The sequence below is a fragment of the Vidua chalybeata genome, chromosome 1 (genome assembly GCF_026979565.1).
Source record: "Vidua chalybeata isolate OUT-0048 chromosome 1, bVidCha1 merged haplotype, whole genome shotgun sequence".
NCBI lineage: Eukaryota > Metazoa > Chordata > Aves > Passeriformes > Viduidae > Vidua > Vidua chalybeata.
This window is the reverse complement of record NC_071530.1, coordinates 92,710,093-92,737,600: the sequence shown is the minus strand read 5'-3', so window position 1 is coordinate 92,737,600 and position 27,508 is coordinate 92,710,093. Positions and strand designations below refer to the sequence as shown.

The 27,508-nt window shown below is 40.1% G+C and overlaps 1 protein-coding gene across 1 annotated transcript; it reads left to right on the top strand.

The window, feature by feature from the left end:
- On the top strand, positions 1–26,364 carry NR4A3 (nuclear receptor subfamily 4 group A member 3). The gene is made up of 7 exons (XM_053955700.1): positions 1–109; positions 2,706–3,592; positions 5,908–6,037; positions 6,995–7,167; positions 12,478–12,677; positions 13,849–14,027; positions 23,384–26,364. The coding sequence occupies exons 2-7, from the start codon at positions 2,708–2,710 to the stop codon at positions 23,644–23,646; spliced, it is 1,830 nt and encodes a 609-aa protein (XP_053811675.1). The 5' UTR covers positions 1–109; positions 2,706–2,707; the 3' UTR covers positions 23,647–26,364.
- The last annotated feature ends 1,144 nt before the right edge of the window (positions 26,365–27,508 follow it).

Sequence of the window (27,508 nt, the reverse complement as noted above, 5' to 3'; positions counted from 1 at the left end):
TCCGCAGAGAGGTCCCAGCCGGCACCCACCCCGCCGCCGCCGCCGCCGCCCGCCGCCGCCTCCGTCCGCACCTCCAGCCCCACCATTCAGCGCGCAAGATACCCACCAGGTAAGCTGCCGCTCCGGGAGAAGGGCAGGAGGAGGAGGAAAGGGGTGCGGGAGCTCCTATCGCGGCCCCTACCCTTCCCAAATCCCTTTGGCATCATCGGCCCCCGACGTCCCGGGGAGTTTAAATCCCAAAAGGATCAGAGCAGCGCGTGCCTTTCGCAGCGCTTCTGGCGATGCCGTGCCTGGGCACACGGGGTTGCGAGCCCCTCGCCAAAGACATGCCAGACTTAAGGGGAAGCTGGTTGGGGGTGCTAGTGTCCCTGTGAGGAGCCCAGCTTGCCTGGCGTTAAACTGGGCGTCCTTTACCTCACGTTCTCGCAAAGAAAGCAGAACACCATGGTAATAGCTCCTAATGTCCCTGCCCTGATACTTTTACCCATTCATTTGGGTTTTGATGGCAGGTTGCTCTTCAATGCATATCCTGTGGGGCCTTTTCTTTTCTTGTTTTAATATTGTTGGATAAAGAAAAAGTCCCAGGTTATTTACTTCGCAGGGGAATTAATACTGGTGCCCTAAGTGGAAAAGTAGAGGTTAGACTTAGACAAGTGCGCTGGCAAAAGGCGAGGTAGGAGGAGTCCCACAGAGCCAGGAGAGACCAGACCTTTAGGTTAGGGATATTTTTTCAGTCCTCCAGTCAGAGTTATTTTAGACTTCTGTTTTTCTGCTCCACTTTGCGCAGAATTCAGTGGCATAACTCTGTTATGCTCAGAAAAATGCAGAAAAAAAAAAGGGCATAATAATCTGTTCCCTTGAACTCCTGCTTATTTTCTGAGCTAGCAAAAAAGCGTTTTTCCTTCATAGAGCTGTGTATCAACACGTCCAGTTGTGACATTAGCTGTGAACTCACTCTGTTGTATTCCTCCGTCAGTTCTCAGTGGAGGTGTGTGGAAAGAATTTCTTTCCCTTTTTATCTGATTAAGCACTGATCACTATGTTTTAACAGCCAGTCCTTAAACTAACAAATGATAATGATACGACTTGCCAGGAAATGTGTGTGTGTGGAATGGCATGGACAGAAATTGACAGGAAAAAAAAGAGAACAGTAGGATAATACATAAATAACATTGGGAGGCAAGGCTTAGAGGGGAGGGTTGTCCTGCTTCCTTCTTCAAGCTGCTGGATTTAAAGCAAAAAAGGTCTTAATTTCAGGAAACAGCACTAATTTTTTTTCCCTCAGATTTTAGTGTTTTCTCGAGAAGAAGAAAGATGTGAATGGTTTGTGACAGCGTGATAATTCAAATTTGGTGCTTAGTTTAAATATATTTATCTGCAAAGCGGGCAGGAAAGAATTAAAAGTTGATTTAACACAAATTATTTGGATTCCTGCATGCCAGGAGTGAATATTTTAAAATTGTAAGTGAAAAGAATTCTTAAAATAATGAGGAAAACCTCATTATTTCCAAGGCATGTTTTTTTTTTTTTTTTTTTTTTTAACATGAATTATTTCTCAAGTGCTTCTGGAATATAAATTACCATGATTAAGAAGAGATGAACTGCACTTAATTTTGATATACATTTTATTCATATTTACTTTTCTCTTTATGAGAAAATTTATACTAATTGATGCATTTTATTCCTCTGCTGTGGAACCAAAATATACCACACACTTTTAGTTCAAGTTGCAAATATTGGTCTAGAATCTCACAGTGTTTAGTCAGGCAAACCTCAGTTTGCCTGCAAACCAATTGCAGAATTGGGTCTATTACTTCCTGTGACCAGCAAATTACATGACAGACTAGTGGGAAATGTAAAAGAAAATAACAGTCAGATCTTTTTAGCCAGGCACTGTGTCGCTTTGACCATCCCAGCTATCAGTGAACCGCATTAAGTTTCATGACTAATGAATAAAACCAACTGTATTACTGGCCTCAAACTTGCTTTCCCATGAAAAAGGAATACCACATACCTTTTATCCAACATTTTTGCAAATTGAAGGGGATGTTGTACCCTCCACTTTTAAAAGGAGAGCATTCTACCAAAGATAAGCCATAAAATTAATAATGAGACAGCAACCTTAAATTATTAGCTGACCAGAAATATTCTTCAAAGGTCCAGAGCTGAGTAAGCAAAATTTATGTTTGCAAGTCCTGAGTAGCAAACCTTGTGATTTGAGTAATTCCTCTGACATGCGCTGCAGATGCCGCTTTTTAAAAAATAAATATAATGCTTAATATTATGCATTTGATAATCTCATTTACCCTTCATGAAAGTTTTACGACACGATTGCATGCATACAGGGGTAGATCCAGAGTCATAAACGGTTCTCATTGTGCTTATCTAATTCTCATTGACACCTATGTATATTAAACAGCAGATGTAGGGCAGCTTGAGATGGATTCTTCTCTCACTGACACTGGTATAAATGTGAGTTTCTCCCTTGACTAGATGAGAGCAGACTCCTAGTACTGAATGCTTAGTTGGTCCCTGGTGCATATTTCTTGTTGAAAGGAAAAGGCTTGAGGCTAATTTAAATGTCCGAATGGGAGCTGGGTGCCTATCTGAGCTCTGGGAAAGCTTCTGGAAAGAAGTTAGTGAGGGCCTGGGCCGCAGCTGGGTGCACTGGGCTTGTTTGTTAACGTGCCCCTTTGCCCTTGCAGATATGCCCTGTGTGCAAGCGCAGTATAGTCCTTCACCGCCCGGTTCGAATTATGCATCCCAGACCTACGCGTATGGCTCGGAGTACAGCTCAGACATCATGAACCCTGACTATGCCAAGCTGACCATGGACCTGAGCAGCACCGAAATCACTGCCACTGCCACCACCTCCCTTCCCAGCTTCAGCACCTTTATGGAGGGTTACTCTGGCAGCTATGAGCTCAAGCCTTCCTGCCTCTACCAAATGCAAACTGCCTCCTCTGGCCAGAGGCCCCTCATAAAGATGGAAGACACCCGGCTGTCCCCATACCAGCCCTCACTGCCCCCATCTACAGATGAGGGGATGCCCAGCACTTCCATGTACTTCAAGCAATCCCCACCCTCCACGCCCACCACGCCTGGCTTCCCTGCTCACCAGGGCCTGTGGGACGAGCCCCCGCTGCAGCCCACGCAGACCTGCCTGCCCCCCGGCCACCTGATGGACGCCGCCCCCATGAAGACCGTGCCTCCACGCTTCCCTCTCTTCCACTTCAAGCACTCGCCTCCGCACACGCCGTCCGCGGCCGCCCACATGTGCTACGACCCTGCCTCGCTGAGCCTGCCCCTGGGCTCCGACAGGCCGGCCGCCAGCCAGGCTCCCATGGAGGGCCATTCCTACGGGCTCCACCTGGCCAAACGACCAGCCACCTTAGCCTTCTCACCGCTCGGCCTCAACGCAGCCACCTCCAGCCTGATGGGGGAGAGCAGCGGGAGCGGCAGCAGTGGCCTCCCGTCTCCTCCCAGCAGGAGCTCTTCGTCCGGGGAAGGCACCTGCGCTGTCTGTGGAGATAATGCCGCCTGCCAGCACTACGGGGTGCGGACATGTGAGGGCTGCAAGGGCTTTTTCAAGGTGAGAGATCCGCGCTTTGCTCCCCTCCCTGCTTGCTCCCACCTCACTTCCCACCCCCTCTGTCCCCACGTGCTCCTGGCCCTGACCTGGGGCTCCAGGGACATCGTGTGTTAAAACTCAGCCCCCCAGCAGGGTGGGAGGGATGCCCAAAGTTTTTGGAGGTCAAGGAAAACCCTCTGCGGGATCAAAGGCTCAGCCATTCTCTGCTGAGAAGAGGCCATGGCAGTGGTCTGGGGGAACCACATGTCTGGTCTGCCAGCATTCCTGAATGAAATACAGGTCACCCCAGTTTAAGCTATAAACTACATTTATTCTGTAGTGAAACTCATCTGGAGTACATTCAACCTGGGTTTTACTCAGTCACCAATTCCAATTATACTTGTTTTTTTTTAGATGAGAAAAGAAACCCTGAAATCATGAAGTCCACTTAATATTTTAGGGGGTGGCAGCGGTGCCATTTGTTGTCCAGGGAAAGTTGGTGTGAGGAAGAATGCAGGATGGTCAGCATTAGATGAGAAAAGAAACCCTGAAATCATGAAGTCCACTTAATATTTTAGGTGGTGGCAGCGGTGCCATTTGTTGTCCAGGGAAAGTTGGCGTGAGGAAGAATGCAGGGTGGTCAGCACCAGGAAGAAACTGGTTTCACTCATGGGACAAACCCAAGTACTTCTAGTTGCTTTTGATTGCTGCCTTGTCATTACCCTTCAGCTCAGGAGCCCGGGGAGTCCTTACCAGGGGAAAGCTGCCTGCAGAGCAGTGACTAAGCACTGCACAGGGTCCCCGTGCCTGCTCTGCAGTGAAGGCAGCTTTGCAGCTGAGTAGCAACACAAATAACTTAGACACAGCAGTTTCTCAGTGGGAACTTTGCACTTACATTTTCAAGAGTTGAATATACTCTTTAGATCTTAGGTTTGGGTGCTTTGTAATTTCCTTTCAGCAGAGTCTGAAGGTCCAGATTCCAGTATTAATTTCAGAAATAGCCTGTTTAAGAGAAGAGCTTGTGATTGGCTTTTGGTCGGTTGGTTCTGCACAGCAAGTTTAAGATTTGAAATATTTGGGGTTGATTTTGTATATTTCTTCTTGCTAAGAAAGCAGTTATGCCCCTATTCTGGTAGAAGATACAATGGGAACAAAAACAGTCCCAAAATATTTGGGGGGAGGTCTTACAACATTTTTTTATTGTAGGTGGAGTTTTCAGTGTTACTTAATAATCTTTTGACCACGTGGTAACACACACGTCTCCTATAAAACTAATTTGTTATTTAAATATAACTAGAAAAGGGACCACAAATAACATGGAAATAGCAGCTCTTTTTATCCTAAATTTGCCTCTGTGGAAATCAATAGCATACCCTTGAGTTGCAACAGTACCTTATTCTGCAAAAATAAACTGTTTTCAGCTCCAAATCACAATGAACAATATTTGCTGTATCTCTTATATTTAGTACATCGAGGCTGTTATTTGATAACAAACACAAATTATGGAATAAAATTTATCCATTAATTTAATTGCAGTTAAAGATTTAATATTGAATGTTGAGTTGATAAATTTGTTCCTGGTGTCTTTTCTGGTAATACCTTTTGGAATGTTATTTATTGATGTAACTTTGATTTTAAGTATGGCAGCATGATATGTTTTTGCATTGATATTTGTTACATTCTTGCAAAGCTTACCAGGTTTCTACACATTTTAATTTTGTTTGAGTTTTTTCAACATGACTAAAGAGTTAATTAAATTTGCGTAACTATGTCATCATTCTGTCCTTTTTCCTCAGGTCAGGTTAACTTTCCCAGAGTATTTAGCCAAACATATTTTGTAGGGGTTACTGGTATTTTTATTTTTCTCCCTGATGATTTTAATGGCTAACCAAACCAGTTATTGTGGTATTTGACAAACAATAGTGATAGCAAGAGAAGTACATTGCAGATCATTTTGATTTTATTTTAATAAGGTCAGCAATAATCAAGGGAATGAACCAAGTAGAAAATTGTTCCCAAAGGGATATTAAAAGCGGAGATAATCTAATCCCCAAAGGTAGATGTGATGACCTGGTAATTTCAGATATGATTTTATCATTCAAAGTTGCCTGTCTCCAGAGACTTGCTTCAGAAAAATCCTAGATGATTTTCATTGTCAGCAGCTAGCACTAATAAAATTGTTTTTCCTGCAGGCTAGTGTGTTAGGAAATTAATTTTATCTAATTATATGAATTGCACTGTCACTTTTCATGTTGTAATTAAAACACATTTTGTCAGGTTCTAAGCTGCTCAAGAAACAATCGGTTTACTATTTTTACTGTGTTGCATTTTTGCAGAGAACAGTTCAGAAAAATGCAAAATATGTTTGTCTGGCAAATAAAAACTGCCCAGTGGACAAGAGACGTCGTAACAGATGCCAATACTGCCGGTTCCAGAAGTGTCTCAGTGTTGGCATGGTTAAAGAAGGTAAGGACTCTGGCTATTCATGATCCCAGAAAACTAAAAGATTATGTTTTATGAATCTCTTTTATGTTTTATGAATCTGTGTGTGTGTGTATGTCAGCATGGATGTCTCTACAATAAATTTGACAGTGATGAGATTCATAACTTACCCCAAAATATGTGCATTTATGTAGTAATGTATTGATTTTGTGCTTTTCACCCCTATTATCATATTTAGACCATAGACCCCAGAGTTCAAGAACAGCAAGGTCACAAGAGGATAATTTGACAGTGGCCAAAATGTCTCCTTTATTAACTTTGAACATTGCTCGATAATGCTGTTGGCTTCCCCTTGTTATCTCACTGAGGGGCTGCACTGGGTTGTGCGCATTTTGACATAGGATCTTGTTTCATTCCCATAAGCTGATTGTAAATTTGCAATTAATTTAAATGGAAACAGGATCAACTCATTAGTCCCAATTCTGCAAATATTTAAGCATGTGAGTAATATTGTGTGAGCAGTCCCATTGCAAATACTGACATGGAAAATATAACCTATATAGTTGTGGCCGTATTTTTTCAAATGTTTCAAGAAAGCTAAAATTACTTTGATGAATGCCTCTGCCATTTAAAAGGGACACTGCTAGTAGAAACACTAAAATCTGTGTTTCACATTCCGCTTGTTTTCAACAGTGGGGTGTCATGGGCACACTGACACGCTGCAAACAAAGCGTGGACACAAGGAACACAGCTGGGCTCTCACTAAGCAGCTACATTGCTGCTTACAATCCAAAGTCTGACACAGTTCTGGTGCCATTTGTGTTCCTTTGCAATCAAAGGCATCAAGAGCACGTGCTGAAACTAGAGAACGCTCTTATTTTTGCTGGTCTGGCCACCGTAAGGAAAGCAGGGTGTTCATTCTGATCCATCATTTGCTGGTACCTTCACAACTGATTCCCTTGGGATTTTTTTTTCACCTAGTTGTCCGTACCGACAGCTTGAAAGGGAGAAGAGGTCGACTGCCTTCCAAACCAAAGAGCCCCTTACAGCAAGAACCCTCTCAGCCCTCCCCGCCCTCTCCTCCCATCAGCATGATGAATGCCCTCGTTCGAGCTTTAACCGACTCCACGCCCAGGGAGCTGGACTATTCAAGAGTATGTCTCACTTTTCTTTCCCTGTTTGCTTTCCACACAGAAATGATTTGCGAGCTGCATTTCTCCTTACCAGCTGGTTTGACGAAATGAAATTAAGTGTGAAATTTGGATGAGGGTAGAAATCAGTCCAGCCAGCCGTTGTCTTTTTGTGATAGGTGGACAATGAGAGGAAAGGAAGTGCAGTAGATATTAATATTAGTAACTATTCATTGTGAGGATCTCAATCACAAAATAATTTAATAATCTGCAGTATATTCAGTGGCTGAGTTAAAGCAAAAATGCATGGATAAATACAGCATTCTTCTTGCAAACAGGCTGTGCTGAAGCATGATCAGTTATGATGTCATTGATTAACCAGGAGCAGTACTTGTATGTCCAATATCTTAACTTCCATTTTCCGAAGGCTAAAATTTAATAGCGCTTCCCTAATATTCAGATAGAAGGGTTGCAGAGCGTGACACTGAATGGAAAGGACCATTCCTGTTGAAATCAATAGGAATTTTGCCATTATTTAAATGGGAACAGGGTATGCTTTGGATACTTTGGATACCCCAGCATAAATATTCCTTCAGTAAAATTCACATTTTTAAAACAAACCTTTTAAAATTAAAATTCTGAAAAATCAGCAAAGCTTTACCAAAGATTATATATTTTTGTAACCTTGTTCTTTAATGTAGTACAGTAACAATTTAAATATTCATGGAATATTCTGAAAGCTGAAAAAATGTCCTGTAGTTATTAAAATACAGCATTGAAATGGCTTGTTAAATACAATTTTTAGGCAGGTTGATATAGGATAAGAAAAAAACTACAGCTATGGAAAAACAAGATCAAATTCTTCCTCCTTAAAGAAATATGACTATATTTGAGACTGTTAAAAATAGCAGCTGTACTCAGACAATAACTCCATTGGCCATTTATCACTTGTTGCTAAGTAATATTTAATCCTAAAGCATATTTACTGCAATTATATAAAAATTACATTATGCTATTTTAGACTATACTTATATATATATTTTAGCAATTTAAAGTATGCTGTAATGTATTTTCTTCAAACTAATCTGGAAGTATTAAATCATATTATTTTTCAAGTCATTATCAAGAATCTAGCTGTTCAGTGTCTGACAACCTACTATGGGGAGAATGCATTAGCCATATCTACACGTACCTTAACTTACCCAGATTGTCTCAGGGATCATTCTGCAAATACCAAGGTGTGTGACGAGCTGTGCTCTTTGATAGAAATCTTCTGGGTTCCACAGAATTACAGGAGTCCAGAGGCCGTAGTTTGTTCTTTATTGATATAAAGTTCTTTTTCATTTACAGAAACCTGAACAAAAATTAGGTACTTTTATGTGACTTCTTTATTTGTCCTACAGCAATTATTTCTCTTTTAATGAAAACAACCCACAGATTTAATTGTTGAACAATTCTGTTGGACGTTACAGGGAGCATATGATTGACAGTAAATTAATTTAGTCTTGGTAGCTAAAAGATTAAGTATGATTATCTGTTAGAACATATTAATATCTAAGTTTTTCTTTACAATAAAATATATTATAGTCTGTTATGCCCAGTGGTATTGAAATAACAAAAATATTCTACAAGAAATTAGTAGATTCTTATGTTTTTCATAGACCCTTATACTTATTTTGAGAAGTTATAGGAGGTCAAAAAACAAATGCTGTGTAAAGAGCAAGATTAACTGAATTTAATGAATTTAATGAAACATGCCATAAACACACTGCAATGCTAAAATATTCCTATGAAGAATAATCCCGTGCCTGTAAAGACTAACTTATGGCACATTCAGCTAGGCTGTGACCCTGCTGAGCACCACAAATGGGCAGATCTGGAAACCTGGCTTTGGAGTCAGCCCTGACACTTCTGCAGATACGACCTTAATGTTTAGCACGGTCTTTGTGTTTACAAGCTGTAATACCTTGAACCGTCTTAAAACTACTGATAAAAGTTTTGGAGAAAAGTGTGTATCCCTTCCCTCCAGAAAACCTTGTAGACACACACACACACACACAGAGCAACCCAGGAAAAAACAAAACCAAAAATAAATTACATAAGCTGCAAACTTTACACCAAAACATTGGAAACAGTTCTGTTCAGAACATGGCTGCTTTTCATCTAGCACTGGTTTTAACTTACCAGTCCACAGCAGTGGTATATTTAGGTACTTGGTTTCAAAAGGCAATTGCCAAGGGCTGTAGTCTGGTCTCACACCTGTTTACTGGTACAATTCCCTGAGTTTACGCTTTTAAGGAAGTGAGATGAGAAACAGACCCTTGCCATTCTTATTCACGCAGAGTAGGCACCAATGTAAATAGAAATGTTGCCTTTTCAGAGGGAGAGTGCAGCATTTAGGCAATAATCCCCCCCTTCCTGGGCCACAAAATTAAGCACATATTGTGGCTTTTGGAAAAATGAGTGTAGGCTTTTGTCTGTGCAGAGAAGTAATTGTTAGGCTTTTGCAGCTGTAGCCATCGATGAAGGACTGATGAAAGCAGGCAAAGGGCAGAGCTAAGTTGTGCTATCGGGCTTCCCAACCTCAGGCTTTCCAAATCTCTTCAGATATAACATACAAGTTAATGTTGCTCGCTACACATGCAACCCCCTCCTTTAGTAGCAGTCATATTTCATTTAATTCCCAAAGGCGCTCCAAGGAATAGAGGGGGGCAGAGCTTTGTCTTTTGTCTTTCTCCTGGTTTGCCTCCGGTTTGCATAGGGCAGGTTTAGAAATGCAGATCGGCCACCGTCCTGTGGCCTCCTGACCAAGGGCAGGATTGCCAGCTGTCTTGGTCACAAGTTAGGTCAAATATCACTTCTTCTCTATGAAATGAACATGGTAAAACCCCACAACTGCACTGCATGAAACAGAAACATACATATTGTTTATGGTTACTTGTATGCTCCTAAGTCTGTTACAAGTAAATAATATTTTATTTTAACAACTCTTTGTAAGTGCTAGTACTTTATAGTGAGCAGTGATGATGTATTACAGCAGCTGAAAGTTACACAATTCCATGTAATCTTTTACCTTTCTTCTAAAATTGCTCTTGTGGGAAAGACTATGCTAAAAAATACAGGTTATAATTTTTTTAGATGCATTTAATTTGATTCAGTGCCCAGCGTGGGGTATACCACACTGTAGCATTCATAGTTACACGACATAATGCAGCATTCAGCTTCATTAGAAAATGTGAAAACTTTGCCTTACTTTTGCCAAAGGAATGTTTTATAAATATTGGGAACAAATTAACACCTGGCATAATTACTGAGTTGTGATGAGTTGTATTTAGAATTAACCCATTCAGAATGGGTAGTACCTTTTTTCTTTTCCTTTTGTTTTCCTTCTTCTTTACTGCTCAAAGGATCAAGAATATATCTTGGCTTAGCAGTACCTGTTGTGAGGCAGGAGTTTCCATCAGCCTGTTTAGTTTCCCTGTGTAGTAAGGAGCATAGGTCAGCCCCTGTGTGCAGCAAAGCACATCTCCCAGAGCCAAAATGCACACTTGTTGTGGCTTGCTCTGCATGGTCACTTCTAGAGGGTCCAGAACATGCTTGGTCTCTGAAAAAGTAAATTGTCTTTTTCTATCCATTAATTACCTGTGTGCATCTTGCTGCAGTCCAACGCCAGGGGTAGTTGATTCTTGCTGCTTGAGTATCCTCAACTGCTCCATTCAAGTGGGGGTCTGAACACATAAATATGATACAGCAAAGAGATTTTTCTACTGCTGCTCCCTATCTTCTCTGTATTGTGGCCTCCACCTGTCTCAATGTCACAGGATTCTCTGGAGCAGCTGAGGCAAAATTTATCTCTGTATGAACTTTATAAGAAGGATTGCACCTGTTTCACTAGCTGATTAGGGATGTGAGCTGGAACTCACCGTGAGAAACTCACGTTGGGTAAGCAGAACAGAGTCACTAAGGGCTAGCACCAGGACCCAGACACAGACAGAGGTCTCTAGGATTGCTGTAGTTCTCCCACCAGTCAGCAACTCTGGCATTGTGATCTTCATCCCTTACCTGCCAATAGCAACCAGCTCCAGCCAGGAGAGGCAGAGTACAGGACAGCTACCTGAGAAGTTCTGCTTACTGCCCCATCTCTCTGTGCTGTACAGAGGTAACTTTTGGGTTGCAGTTTGCAACTTGGGTGGTATCTGCAGCCCATGGTTGTAATATGGTCCTCCCAGGCTGCCAGACCACTATTACTGATGGGAAAAGAGTTTTTTCTTGCTTCCACTCTGGCTTGGAAGGTTGTTAGAGTGGCCTTTGGGCTGATGGACTCAAGCCTAAGTGCATGTGGGAAGTTGTTTCCAAAGGGTATGCAGGCTTCTTTTAGCTGTGGAGACTACCACAGCCTTTCTTTGGCTGAACACATAAGAGAGAGTGGATATGAAGCCTCTCCCAGAAATAACCCAGCAGGTGTCTGATGATGAGGATGTTACTACAATAAATGCCACATTATTCAGTACCTGCTCAAAAAACCAGCAGCACTTTCCAAGCACAGAATTGGACTAAGCCACAAAAGCTCCTGTTTTATATTCTGCCAAGAGACAGAGAGCAGTGTCAAAGGAGTGACAGGGATCCACTGGTGATGAAGTAGGAGATAGTGGGGAGGGAGCTGTCAGAGGGTTACAGCGAAGCTGAGCAAGCTGAGACTGTCAAATGTTTGCCTGGAAGAGTTATGGCCACATAAGCAGGATAATAGGTTCTGCTGAACCTCAAATGCTTCAATTTGAAGGATAAGAGGTGATATGGGGCAGCTGGTTTACTTTGAACCAATTCTGTATTCAAATGAAGCAATGCTGCATGTGTCAGATAAAATGTGATTTATCTTATGTGTCTCTATCACTGTCAGATAAAATGCACTTTGTGAGGTTTTGGAAGAAATCTGCATTTCCGACATACTGAGACAAATTCATCAGTGGGAAAAGAGTTTCATTGTAGTAAGCCAAATAATGTTCCTCTTCTAGTGTGATGCAAATTATCCTACCCACCAGCTTTCTATTTCTGTTTACTAATAGCATATAGGTACTTGTAAAATGTGATATTATATTTTAGTTATAAATTTGAAATTACTTCTACACATATGGAAATATTTTTGTAATATCTATCTGAATAGCAAAATGCCTGTAGGTAACCAAATAAGTAGGTAGATGTAGAACTATTTTTTATGTCTTTGTAAATAATACCAGCTTTGCCACAGAAGGAAATGTTGTCGGGCAAATAATGCTGTATGTTTCACAGAATGCCCTTAAATGCATATAACCTTGCTTTCTGTGGCTTTCATTTTAGTACTGTTCCACTGATCAGGCTGCTGCAGGCACAGATGCAGAACATGTACAACAGTTCTATAATCTTCTGACTGCCTCAATTGACATAACTAGAGGCTGGGCAGAAAAAATCCCAGGATTTACTGACCTCCCAAAAGAAGATCAGACATTACTCATAGAATCAGCTTTTTTGGAGCTGTTTGTACTAAGACTCTCCATCAGGTAACTATTTATTTAATTTCCTCTTAAGATGATGTGAAAAATCATCCATCTGAATATTTTTAAGGAATAAATATGGTGCTGTCTTTGAACATTGTCATTTGTACCAAGAAAAAAGCAGAAAAAAACCAGCAATGTTTGCATACAAAGGATATGGTGTTTAATTTGTTTTACACTGCAAGAAAAATCAAGAAGGTGATTTAAAAAGAGATCATAGGTGTCACTAATGTGCTTCTTTTATTTGATCTGTCCCATTTTCTTCCTACATAGTAATCAAAATTGATCCTCAGGTACTATTTGAGCAAGTCTGTTTTGTACTCATAAGTATGAAATATAGAAATGCACTCCAAGTGTGAAAGTTTTTTCTTTTCCCTTTGTCATCTGTTTTTGAAAGGCATGAACAAGATTTAAAATCTTGTTCAGATTGGTTTTCTTCTTAATACCGAGTCACTTAATAGAGTGAGATGCTTTGTCAGTCTAGCACTAGCTAAGACACTACCAAATACACTTTCAGGAACTGGCAAAATTGCAGACTGGTGATTTCAGTTATGCCATGTTTATTTAAGTTGAAAATGACCTTTTCCTGTGGTTTTTTGACAAAAATATTAGTAATGGAGAGGGAAGAAGAGGAGAGCTTTGCTGTAATTTCTCTCTTGCACACAGGTTTTCATATAGAAGAGTTTATGCAGTTATGCATATTGTCCTGCATTACTGTGTGTGTTCTCCATTATTTTCTCCCTGCCAATTTTTACAATCTGAAAAATGCAGATGATACTAAGTAAATGCTGAGAGTTGCAGAACCTATCTTTTTATTAGTTCTGTATGACAAAATGCACTCACTTAGTATTCCTTTGGTTCAAACATACAGTATTTAATGCAAAATGTCTCCTCTGTTTATGCCTTTGGGCAGGACCAAAATCTTAACTAATTAGACAGTCTACACCACATGCTGCAGCTAACCTCAGGCTTATAACTCTACCAAGTAAGCAATCACAGAAGCTTGTTTGTTGTACTTTGGCCCCAAGGGAGAGACATATTGTCAAACGTGAATGCCCACATATGTCTCAGGATAATATGCCTTGGATTTTAAATGACAGACGCTTCAATACTGGTTATGCATTTTTCTGTAACGTAGAAGATGCATTTATAATTTTTTCAATTGTTTTTATTTGAGGTCTGATACTGCTGAGGATAAGTTTGTATTCTGCAATGGACTCGTGCTTCATAGACTTCAGTGCCTTCGTGGATTTGGGGAGTGGCTCGACTCTATTAAAGACTTTTCCTTAAACTTAAAGAGCCTTAACCTTGATATCCCAGCCTTAGCAAGTCTATCAGCTCTAACTATGATTACAGGTAAGTGCTTCTTTGTTAACAGAAAGCTTCAGACTCTAGTGCTTTGCTTTATTGTAGATTCAAGCAATTTCAGTTAATTTAGCTATATTCAGGGTGAAGTAATTATGAGTTTTAAGCACTAGCATGACCATATTGAAATTGTGGATTTAACATTAGGCTGTCAGACACCCCTCTTAAAATGTAATCTAACTATTTCTTTGCAGTTTCATTGTTTTCTTGGAGTAGTCTCTAAAAAGCAAACTGCTTCCAAGCAAATTGTGTAGCTCCTACAAAAATATTCAAGATACTTGCTGAAATCCTAGAAAAAAATCTTAATGAAATTACTAGAGCTAGGTCTTCAGTGTAGGAATAGTAATATCAAGGCAGCTTGAGACCCAGAAGCTGTACAGCTAGCATAACTCATCTCTCAGCAAGATAGCTAGACCAGAAAGAATGCTCCATGAGGGCAGGCAGGCTGCATTTGGTAGCCAAGCTAGCCTAGGTATTCCATGTACTGCTTTTCTGAGAGAGAAAAATCAGAGAATTATGAGGAAAAAGTCACATTCTGCAGTTGTACAAAAGCTTTTGGGTGTGCATATGACTGTATGACCCTTTCTGCCTGCTGGGGTGAACAGTAGGAAACTAATGTCAGAATCAGCCAAATCTGTCCAGTAAGTACAAAACAGGGAAAGATAACCTTTTAAGGTGTAATTTTTGCATTCCTGAAACAATAAAGCCCAGAATACCTTGGGCATCTTGCAATAGAAGAGTCACGGCTGATGCAGCAGAAGGAGTTGGGAGAAAGTGTGTCTGACAACCACACAGCAGAATTTGGAGCAGGAGTCATCTCCTCAAAGAGCCTCACACTCATACCAGAAAAAGTGGTAGTTTAACAGTGCAACTGTGTCATCAGTGTGAGACAGGGCATCAGTGTGCCCTGAGCTGGATCTTCCCAGGGATGCTTATAAGCTCCACTGGGATAGAGATTGATTTCCTTCTGCGTTTCAGGCATGCACTACATTGCAGGCAGTGGCCCCAACAGTACCAGCTGTAGTCTTCATTTTACCTGGGATAAGAATGATGTCAGGGCAACCCTGAGATAAAACACTCAATGACATAAAAAAATAAAATATAAAAAAAAAAAAAAAAAATTGGCCAATTCCTGCTAACATTTGTGGGGCCAAGATTTTGGGTTCAGAGTTTGCACGGTACACTGCCTTTCTGCATTTTGGTGAAGGGTTATTGTATGTATGTATATAGCTCTTTGTTTCTTAAATATTTTCAGTTTTTTTATTAATTTCTGTTAATTCCTTGTGCAGTTGGAAAGGGTACTTTAAGATCCAGGTTCTGGTTTCTTTGATAAAACATTTAAGACCAGAATGTATCATTGGAGCTGCTTTACTCTGTAAAAAAATTTATTGAAATGAGTGGTATGTTAAAGTCAGAAAGAACATTCCCAATTCATTTTTTTTCTCCTGCATATATACATTCACTGGCATATGTTCACATCTACTTACATATATGTACTATAAACGCCTACATATATGTGTACGTGTGTGCATACTTATATACATACATAATGTATTTATGTATGTATATGCATTTAGATAACTAAATCAAGGACAGGCGCTGTCCCTCTATATATTTACATACAGGCATATATGCTCATATATATCTATAGCACATATGAGTGGTAGCCATAGGTAGTATGTTCTTGATTATCCTCCTGGAGACCGAGAGTCTGCAGGCTGAACAGATTCCCAGCAAGCTACGTGAATGTAGCAAAAGCAAATGTATAGGAGGAAACCTTACTGCCCTTACAAACCCATTTTCTGTTTTAACACGGTAATTTGTTCAGTTAAGCACTGCTTGCTTGCCCTTACATAAGGAGATAGTGTCGTCCAGTGGCTGGCTCAGTTCACCCTAGGATAATTAGAAATAGGTTTTAATTGGATACATCCCACATTTCTTCCTTTCCATGATCACAACACTTCCAGGAGTTCGCTATATTGTGCTGGTCTTCTCGAAGTTTCTAAACAAATGGAAGCAATTGTTGCCTTTAAAAGGAGACAATTTCTGTTCATAGAAGCTTTAAGATTTTCTCTGTTTGTCAAGCTTCTCTTGATTTTTTTTCTCCTGTGTGAGATGGTGTTTAAAATTAATGTTGTTTTCTGCTTATTCTTTTATTTCGTGAGGCTGGTATTTCTCTGCTGATTTGGTCTAAGGACAGCATGTATTTTCATGTGATCTAAATTAGACCAAAGCTCTAGTGACTTATATTCACAGGTTTCAGATATCCAAGGGCAGTTAGCTAACTCAGGGACTCAGCCAGAAATTTTGTCACCTGAAAATGGATAGCATTGTATAATGATGAGCAATATTAAAAATAAAACATGTAAGAGGAAATCAGGTGATTCTAGCTAGTGTATTGAAATTTTTTTATTCAGGAAAACCTTGAGATTTAGCTCTGATGTGGCATCCCACAAGAAACGGCTTCTTGTCTCCTCTCTGCAGTTTGAGTATTACAAGCCATGTGATGGTTTTCAGCTAGTCACACCAAAAGAGAAAAAATAGCAAAGAGAAAATTTGCAAAGATGAAACCTGAAGAAGTCTGAAACGTTGAACATTTTTAAACATTGTTTTGAGGCTTGGCTTAGATTTAGATGGGTGGTTTAGGTGCCCTGCTTTATCTCTGGGGAAGGCACCCTTTTCTCCTGTAATGGACTGTTGGAAGCAATGGTAGTTGGCAAACTCTGCTTCAAGCCCTTTCTGTGAGTCAGACCAAGGAAGAGCAACCTTTCTGAGGAGCATAGGATATCAAACTATTGAGTACCACTTAAGACAACTTGATATATTTTACAGGCCAAAGAATGGCTGTTGTTTCTGATGATCTGTGGACAAGCTGGTGGTCAGAGGGACACCCAAGTCACTATCTCTGGTCTGATTCCAACAGGAAGGGAATCTGACCATGGTTCTCCCTTGTTCCAGGTGGATATCTATTTCATTAGGCTTCAAAATAAGGAGTGAGAAAGCTTTCTTTTGTGAATCCAGTTGTTTGCTTTTAGAAAAAACATTGCAAAACCAGAATTTTCTTGATTATCACATAAATTGCTTATGACTTGATGGCTTAACAGAAAAAAAAAAAGGAAAAAAAAAAGTCAAGACAACAGCCCTGTGATCTGTAGTAGTGTAGTCATAGCCTGTTTCAATACTGTACAGCAACTTAGGTAGCATTAAATTCAAGAATTGTCTTTCCAGATAAAGAAAAATTTCTTCTGAGAATAATGACCTGTTAATTCTTGATTTCACGAGCACTGTCCTTAGCCCAAACAAAGACGTGCTCTTAGAAAGCAAACAAAAGACTACCAATCTTTGGCAGTTTTGCTGAGGGAGAAGAGTAAGAGGAGTCACTTCTCTTTTACATATTCTGAATGTGTTCTTAAAGAATGATAGGGAGAACTAATGTCTGTCTCCCAGTGAAGGAAGAGGGAATAAGTGTAAAATTCAGCGTTGGAGACTAAAAGATTTTCCACTGGTCCCAGTATCTTAAAATATACTGAAGGCTGTTCCTTCATTTTGGGATGTCACATAGTCTCCCCAGTAACAGCTCCAGTAGTTCCAGTGACCTTCAGTTAACCCTGCTGACTTGTTTGGAGCCACAAAGCTCCATGTTCTATCCCAACCACAGCTGCAGATGATAGCACAGGATGCATGGTTATAGGCATGTAGGGTCATTCTTTGCTTTTCAGAGTAGTTCCCTACATTGCTTGCTTTGGATAAAACTAATTTTTGTACAATATTTTCCATTATATATTCCATTAGAAAGTCCATATATTTTTGCTTTTTCCATCTCTTTTATGTGTCCTGGAAATCTGTGGTATGTTGCCTAGAAGGAAAAGCATTATGTCAGATTGCTGATGAATTTTCAGGTCCTCTCAGATAAGACATCAGCTTAAAAGAGCACCCAGAATGAAGGAATTCGCAATTTACTGTGGAGGCTTGCAAACCGTTAACTTAGAACTCTGTCATGCCAAAACACATCTTTTTACTGTAAGGTGCTCCTTTAGGATCTTCCTCTCTCTGTCTCTCTTCTCTTTTTTTACTTCCTTTAGTTGGTTTAGAAAGGCTGGACACAACTTCCTCCACAGCATATGAGTGTTGCTCTAAGCATCACCCAGAAGAAAGTAGGTGGGAAACAACACATGACACTCACCTCACATGCCTGTGAAAGTAAAAAAATTAGGTCTGTCATGTTCTTCTTCTCCTTTGGATCACTTATTCTGTTGATATGTAGCATCTAATGAGCTAAAGAAGAGCGCCAACATGGAAAGGAAATGCTGGTCATCTTGGGTCAAGCTCTGTTGTTAATTCCACACAGAGGATTTCTATGAGTTTAGTGTGTTCATGGATCATAAGTGTTCCTGCACAGTCACTCTGTGATGGACTGGGCAGTGTTGAGGATGCAGCTTTGCAGAGTAGACTAGATACTAACTCAGCCTATGCTTGAAAATGCTTCCTAAACTTCCCAAATGACCATTTATTAGTTTTTTTTTCAATCAGTGTGAAAATAGAAAGACTGAGAATCCAGTACAGATCATCTGAAGAGCACATTCTAATTCAGCCTCAAATTTTTGCCTGCTCTAGAACTGCTAGTGTTTCTCTCTCTCATTCTCCTTGTTGATTATGTTTTCCTCTCTGCCCCTTCCTTTCTCTATCCACATCAAACCATTATTATTTTGCCCACTTGACACTCTCAGTGGGATGCTGCTGGGTACAGAATATGCTAGCCCTCATTCAGCCAAGCTCTTTCACCATATGTTTTATTTTAAGTGTGTTACAGACCAGCTCAGGCCACTGTATATATTGGGCTTATTCACACTCCTAATTCTTTGTTAGACTGGCACCAGACCACTGAAGAATACTGTGAGGTTTCAGTTAATTAGGAGTTTGTGTTTGTCTTCCTGCTGTTGGGCTTTCTGTTCCAGTTTACAAACACAATTTTTAGCACCATCAGTCATACCAAGAAACAGTGATGAGACCAGTGTGGCTAAAACGAGCATGAGTATGCTGCAGTTCCTTCTGAACCTGACTTTGTCCAACCTCCCAATGGAATCGAGACTTACCTACTCTTCAGCAGCAGATATCCTTCAGTCCTCTTGCCAGGATATCCTCTGGAGTGGGTGCTTCATGTGCTGGGTCTACATACAAGCAGGTGGCAGACTGGAGGAGTGTAGGAGAGCTAGTTATAAAAAAAACCCCTCCAGATTGCATTGTCTGCCTTCCCCCTGCCACTTAGCTGAGGGGAAATACTGTCAGCGTCAAAGTAAAGTACTCACTCCTCCTTTTTCACTCCCACCTCTTTGTTGAGGCAAGAACTCTTTGCTTCTACAGCAACCAGCAGTCTCTGTGTTATATTGTGGTTTTCTTAAAAGAGGGAGCAAACTATGGTGTTCTGTGTGGCCACCCATCTCACCTGACTTCAGGTACTTTGCACACCTGATGGAGAATACAGGGCACCTCCAGAAGATGATTCATGCACCTAAAATTGTAATAATCTTCTAAAAATGCCACTGATGTTAGGAGGAGTTTGGGAGGTCTGTGCACCAATGTTGGGGACCCTTGTGAAGTGTCTGAGAGCTAGGCAGGATAAATATGGGCCAGACTGCAACAGGAAAGAAGACTTTTGGATCTGACCAGTTGCAATATTCCTGTGTAACAGTGTGTGCACAAGAAAGCTGTAGGCAACTGAGTCTTGTGCTTATTTGAGTTATAGAAGGGGAAGAGAAATGTGAAGGGGGAAGAGAAAATCACATAACTACATTGAAACCAAGAAAATCAAGAGGCCTATTTTAAGTCTGCAGTGTTCATCCGTTGCATTTCTGGACACCTCAGAATTAATTGAGACTAAAAATGATACCCTGTGACACAGAGTGCAGAGCCCAAGGTCTTTGAGGCACTCACACTCTCTGAGAGGCATTTTCTGTAAAGATATTGCTCAGTCTGCCTGACCTTGGCATGATCTACCTCAGGTCAGAGGTTAGGGTCTTTGCTTTCTTCCTGTTGAGTTTTTGCTGATCAGTGTAATGATAGCACAAAACCACATTCAGCTTCCCGGGAAAAGGAAAAAGGTATAAAATACTTGCTGTGTTCTGTTTACCAGGATAAGCTAAGTTTGCAGAGCTCTAGAGGTAAGACTTTTGATGACTCATTTTGACAGCATTTTTGCCATAAATCACCATTTTTTTCTTGCAAAAATCAATGATATCCTAAGACACAATCTTGGGTCGTTACAGGCTGAGAAATCCTGTATTCACTTTACACGTGCCTTTGTCATTATAAGAAAGTCTGACTACCATAATATTTACACATCTCCTCAATCAGTTAAAGAAAACCTATCTATTTTGACCAGCTGTACTTCTTGGGAAAAATCTTGGCCTTATCATTCCCATGTGGATAAGACCATCCTGTGGAAGACAGAGAATGATTAGAGGCCGTTGGCTTCAGTGCCACTGTACACCCTTAGCACAGGGGCCTCATGCTGCTCCCTTTAGGTTGTATGAGAAAGACTGTGCACTTTCTTTGTGCAAACAGAACAGGGCGTGTGAAAAAGGCAAGAAAATGTGTTTCCTGTTATTTGAACCCTGTTCAATCTAAATCTTTGAGTTAATTAGGCCCTAGATGCCTCAAGTCTACCAAGGAGAGGAGCCTATTCTTAGATGAGTGTGTTCTTCAGAAAGTAGTTGTGTTCTACCACCAGAGACTGCAGTGGCAGTGCCGGTGCAAGCGCTCTCCTTCCCTCGCAGAAGGGCTTCCACATAGATGACTTTGTCTTTCTGGCTTTTGACTTTATGGATGCCTTAGGAGTTTAAGACTAAAACCCCTAGAGGCAGTTCCAGGCATGAGGAATTAACCCTTTTGGAGATGGACGTGTAGAGAAGGCCATTGTATGGCAATTCACTCAGGGGAGGACAATATGGTTTATCAGGGACTGTTTTAATATTGTAGCCTCACACTTTAAGGACAGAGTATCTCTTAATTCTGAATTTCCATGATTTTGTTATGTAAAGTAAGGCTACTAATGTGATAATCTTTGCACACATAGTGTTTTGCCATGTACATTTAATGGCTATTCACGAAAGACATGATTTTTTCATGAAACCTTCTGAACTTGTCAGTGAGAGGCAAGCTGTTTAGTTCTAACTGGAAATGCTAACAAAGTTGCTGCGTGCTCCAGAGACAGAGATATTTTTCCATACTCTGCAGCAAAGTATACACCTACTGAGGCAGTGGTTTGAAAATGTGCTCTGCTAATTTGTAGTCAGGTTTTGGATCCATTCTAGTATTCCAGCTCCCTACATCTATAAAAATATCTTCACTGACACAGCTAGGAAACAAAACAGATTAAAAGATGGGCACTCTTCAAAGATTGCAAGATTAATTTAATGTCCTGCAGATTCTCTCAGTAGGCTAGTGGTAAAAAAAAAAAAAAAAAAGCCCTACAGCTTTTCCAACCTGTATAAAATATTTATCTGCCAAGATTTTTAATGGCAGAATCTGCCTAAGTATTTACTCTCAGTGACCTGTATAGTTAAGGCTTACATAATTACACTATACACCATTTACTGGAAAGGCTTTAAATATTCATTGACTTCTCATGTTTTAATGTAAACAAGGCACTTAGAATACCTAGAGTTTTTAATTCCTGCAAGGTGGAAACGATGTCTGAAGCAGATGTCACTGGCTGGATAAGTGTTGCTTTGAAACAACAGGGCAAATTGATGGTACTTAAGTGACTGAGCATGGTAGCTTCTGGACAGAGATGTCCATGTCTACACATCTCTGATTCTGATCCCAAACCAGTATATTCAGGAGCTAACTCTGCTTAAGTAAATACAGTTGGAAAAAAAAAAAGTGTAAAATGGGTGAATATCAGTGGAAAACCAGACCTTTGCATTTTCTGACTGCCCTCATTGAATCCTGCCTGTTTTATTGGTTTTTAAAGGGTATCTAAGCCAAAACAGGTGGTGAGCAAGGAGTTTATATACACAGGACTGGGCAGGGCACCACTGCGCCTGGTGCAGGCATTACTCCTGCTTCTGGAAGTCAAGAGAACTGTACTCTTTTCACTGTTCATTAGGGGACAAACAGGGGACATGTCTATTGCTTGCTCCTCCTGGCATGGAGGAACAAGACTTGGGGACAATGGGCACAGTGTGGCTGCTGGCTGCCTGGGATGGGAGAGAGGCCCAGGGAAGGAGATGACTTCAAAAGCATCAAACACAAGAACTGCCACATTTCTCCTTATCCACTGCTGTCATTGTTTTATATATCTAATTGACTTCATATAATCTGCATTTTCTTTGATTGCCATATCTGGCACAATTCTATTTCATGTGTAAATTATTATGACTTTTCTATGAAGTCATTTCTTACTTACCTGTGTATTTCAGTCAGAGGCAAATGAATACACCACAAATTTGAGATTTTTTTTTCTGATTTTTTTTGTTCTGTTACTATAGTTCATCCACTAAGCAAACGACATAGAATTCTTTCCCCTGTAAAAAGTCTGCTTTTAACAAACCACAAATCTGAATCATTCTAATTATGCTTAAAGAACTGTGAATGCATTTAACATCATTATAGTATTTTAAAAAGATATTTGAAGGGGAATAAACCCCAGCTCTCCTTCCTTTTAGAAGTGCTGAGGTTTTTGTGTTGGATAACATAGCAGCTGCTCAGGCATTGCTCACTCAAAGCAAAATAGTTAACTTCCAGGCATCTTTTATCTTAGAGCTTTTAAAGATGAATAAACTAAAAAGCAGCAGCTGATCAAAATAACAAAGGGTAGTAAGGTGCCTTTAGTTTCTTATAAGAGTGTCTGCAAATTCCTGGTGGAATTCTAGGCCGGGCGCTGATGGAGCTAGCTAAGGATATTGATCGCCACTTGAATTCACTGAATAAATAATGGTTGCCATAGTTATTGAGCATTCACAACTGGTGGGGAAGCACGGAAATCTCCAAAACACCTCCTGTGATGGTTTTGCTGCAAAATCACCCAATTAATTCTGCCTCATATCATGAAAATTATATCAGATACGCAGGATGCTTGGATTCCTTGTACCAGAATTTCAATCATAACTGAGCATCTCTATCGCCTGTTTTAGTAGATAAAGAGAAAGGAGCACTTGCCCTCTCTTATTTTGTGTGGCAAAAAGGTTAACTAACTCCATGTAAACCCAGCTGTTCTGAGAAATCTACACTCTCAGAGCACTTTTTGCTCTGAGTTCCAGAGTATGCACCTGGGTTACTCCCAAGAAAATGCATTCTCTCCATTTGTGATAGGGATGCTGATGTGTTTTTTTCCTCTGGCTTTGCAGAACGACATGGATTAAAAGAACCAAAGAAAGTGGAAGAGCTATGCAACAAGATCACAAGCAGTTTGAAAGATCACTTAACTTTCAGTTGCCAAAACAAAGGACAACCACTTGAGTCTGCGGAGCCGAAGGTACTGGGTGTTCTGGCTGACTTGCGTTCTCTCTGCACACTGGGACTGCAGCGCATCTTTTACCTGAAACTGGAAGATTTGGTGCCAGCCCCTTCCATCATCGACAGGCTGTTTCTGGACACCTTACCCTTCTGAGTCAAACCACCCTCCTGAGAGGCAAACGCCCGCCAGAGCAGGCAAACGGATTGTGACTTACAGCTAACATTTCTGCCCTCACTTAACAGAAAAGCCGCTCCGAGTCTAACATGAGGTCTTTTCTGGCGCTTTGTCCTTACAACCTGAGGCCTGAAACTTACTGGCTTACTGGTTTGGGGTTGTGTTCTTTGTTTTCTTTTGTGTGAGTTGGGTTTTTTAAATGGCTAATATGGCACTTTTGGACAATGCTATCCCAGCAGCAGTAAAAGGTTAACATGACTGTTTTAAATCTGTTGTTTAACACCTCATGGTCTATGAGGAGTAAAATTGTAGAAGCTGTGTTTGAAAGAACAGCAAATTGTTGTTTGCCAGGGTAGTATGTGTTTTGTGAGGATACCTTTAGCATACTTCCTGCATCAAGGGCACATACATCAGCACAATCTAAACAAAAATTCACTTTTTTAGCAAAGTACATTCAATTAAACATTTCATACGAATCAAATATAGCAAAATGACAATGGCTGTTAGCTCCCATGTTCAAGTGCAATTTTTTAAAGTGCTGTCTTACTAAGTCTCGTTTATTAACTAATTTATTTTATTAGGAAAACAAACAGAAGAAATCAAGGGAGAAAATTACATGCACTAACTTACCTGACAGAGTTTTCCAAACTTGATTCCATGTAGCGTGACTTATTGACAAATGTATGTGGAAGACACGGGAGCAATTGTGGCTCAGTTGTTCCTTAGCTAAGGAAACCCGAGTAAGTAGTGATTGGAGCATACAGGGTCAGTATCAGGGATAGTTCAGTTCTAGACTTCTAACACAAGCGACTTGTTAGTAAACAGACAGAGGATGGTTTTCAAGAACAAGCAAGTCTTGTAAAATAGTATGAATGTAAGTGCTAGGAAGGATATAGTGGGCTGCGTTTAAACATTCCGTGTTCGTACTCCTTTTTGTATGTTTATACTGTTGATGCCATATTAATATGAGATAATTTGTTGCATAGTGTCTTTATTTGTATAAATGTTTGTATGCATGGTATATTGTAATGGCTTTGCCTGTATTTATTGCAATGACTGCCAGCTCATGGGAACCCTGTTACACATGATAACTAAATGGGGTGTTCACACTGACTCAGATACACCAGTTGGAAAACTATATACATATATATAATGTGTATGTATATATATGTATATACCTATATTTGTGTGCGTGTGTGTGTGCGCGTGTCTTTTTATTAACCATTTGTATATAAAATATCTGTCAAATCACAAGCAGAGTTATTTTACAGTTTATTTGCAGTGACTTCTAAGGCAGTACTGTTTAGCACTTTGATATTAAAATCTTGCTCATGTTTTGGTAAATTCAAATAATATTTAAAAAATTCAGTTCTGAAAAACTTTATATGCACTGTATTAAGTCAAAATTTTGTTGGTCATTTTGCTAAAGAAATTTTTGAATGTCAACCTGATGTCACTGTATCTTTTGTTAGCTTTAAACATTCTAGCTTTTGTCTTTTTTTAAACTATGCTGTTTATATGGAAATTAAATTATACAATCAAACAGATGCCAAATGAATTGCCTAATTGCTGCAAAGGATAACCCAGATATCGAGTCACTGTATGGTTTTCAAAAAGTAATCTGGTATTTTATCACTTACTATGTTTGGATGTGCTTTTATGAAAAAATTATTCTTATATCAAGATTTATAGTAGTGTCAATAGGGAAACAGACTTCTAATCACTATAGTTAATATTTCTGGTTTACCTGCAGATAATATTTGGAGAAGTATTGCTTTTTGTATTGACTTTTAAGCTTATGTGCAAACATAATAGCATAATTAAATATCAGAGAAGCTAATGTTTCTTGTAGGTTGCTGTAACAAGCCTGACCAGCAAGACAAATATATTTTGACTGAATTTGCTTTTGTATATACTAAATATATATATATACATATATATATATATACACTCACAACATGTGCGCATACAAAAACATACAGACATAAAATCCAAAAAAAAGAATGTTTGCTTTCGTCTCCTTGTGTAAGACACAAGGTCCCTTGAGAAATTACTTTTATCTAAGGACAAATCCTGCCAGGTGCTGAGCACCAGCCAGACAAGGGCTTGCAGGAGCTTTTTTGCGAGCGTGCCCGTATCAAGGATTTTGAAGCAAATCAGCATAGTACAGTAAAATTGCTTTTTTGTTGAGCAAGGTTTATTTATTAAGTGGAATGTGAGTGGGAGGAAGCAGGTTGAGAGCCCCGTGTGAGATTTCACGTAGTCTGTGTCCTCCAGTCTTCCATAGATAGTCTTAGCTGTGATACTCTCCCAAATCCCATCATCTGTGGAATTGTCCTTCATGTCAACTTCAATACACTGATTCATCCTAGAGTACAACCGGTGACCTGTCACAGTGGTAAAAGAAAGAGTTAATGCAGAATAAATCTACTACTATTCTTAGAGCTCTCTCAGTGTGAACATGCCTTTGTCTAGGCAGAATTCAGGAATATATCAGGTGTTAAGGGAGAGTGCCTTGCTTTTATTTCAGACAACAGTGTCTCAAGAGTTTCTTCACTCAGCTAACCACAGTACTTTCTTTCTTTTTTATTTCTTTTTTTTTTTTTTTGTGGTGTTAACCTGTGGGTTGAAAGAAATGCTCATGTACATATACAATGTAAATTAAAATTATTAAATTGAATAACATTTTTTTCAGAGGCCCCATGTGTTTTGAATAAGTATGCTTAATTCTGTTAAAATCTGATGTGAATTTTTTATCATTTATAAAACATTAAAAAAATTGTCTACTTGAGTCTTAAAAGTGGAAAAATTGGTGAAGCATGCTTAAGAACACTGGCAATTTAATGGCTAGTCTTTTGATTAAAATAGCTTTTATATAAATACATGCCTGCAGTATCTGGTTATGCAATCTCAATTAGGTATTGAGAGCTGGACCATGGTTTTCCCAGAGGTTGAACCACATATAGACCAGAGCAGAGAGGCTATTCACCCCTCACTTATTTCTCCTCCGCGACAAAAAGGGACTATAGCTGTTAATCCAGAGCTGATGAGGCTGCAGACACAGGAGTGGATGGCTACAGGGCTCATAGCAACTATGTCTGGCCAGAAAGAGGACAGAGCTCCCATCCCATATTCAGCCCCTTTGCATCAGTAAATCCTGCTAAGGCATCGCTCCAGCAGGCACCTGCAAAATTTTCTTCAAATGTGCATCCATCTCCTTTCCTTACTGTGCCATTGCTTTGCAGGAGGGATCGCTTATCCCCTGCCAGGCAAAACTGTTTGGCTACAAATGCATTTCCAACAAATGCAGTTTCTAGAGGCATCTGCCACTATTCCGGGCATTGCCATGAGTACTGATGGCTCCAGCACACCTCCACAAGGGCTGTTCTGCAGGAGTTGCTCGGCTGGAGGTTACATCAAATGATGTGCTGTGCTGGGCTGCAGGATTGGCAGCCCCTTCCTTGGAAATGTGACAAAAGAAAAGGTTGTACTAACTCTTCCAAATTATTTTCTGTGGTTTTTTTTTTCTATGCCGTATTTTTAAAATTTAAACGATGAATCTTAAGATTGTTAATAATAATAACAATGAGTTTTGCGTATTAGCTCCCTCTTGAGCAAAGTATGCAGATCTTGAGATCAAGCCACACCAGGGTCTGAACTTTCACCCTACAAGACAAAGTTTATCCTTACCAAACTTACAAGTATCTCAGTTTGTAACTATTTTAAGGCCTCATATCTTTAGACATGAGAACAGGTCTATGTCCTGATCTAACCTGCACTTGTGTCTTTATGTGTGCCTTGTGTGCTTATACCCCTAAACCACATCAGCACCAGAGGCCTT

Coding starts and splice junctions, on each gene's coding strand:
- NR4A3 (XM_053955700.1), top strand. CDS start 2,708: ATGCCCTGTGTGCAAGCGCAGTATAGTCCTTCACCGCCCGGTTCGAAT. Junction 7,168..12,477: donor GGGAGCTGGACTATTCAAGA/GTATGTCTCACT, acceptor CTTTCATTTTAG/TACTGTTCCACTGATCAGGC. Junction 14,028..23,383: donor AGCTCTAACTATGATTACAG/GTAAGTGCTTCT, acceptor CTGGCTTTGCAG/AACGACATGGATTAAAAGAA.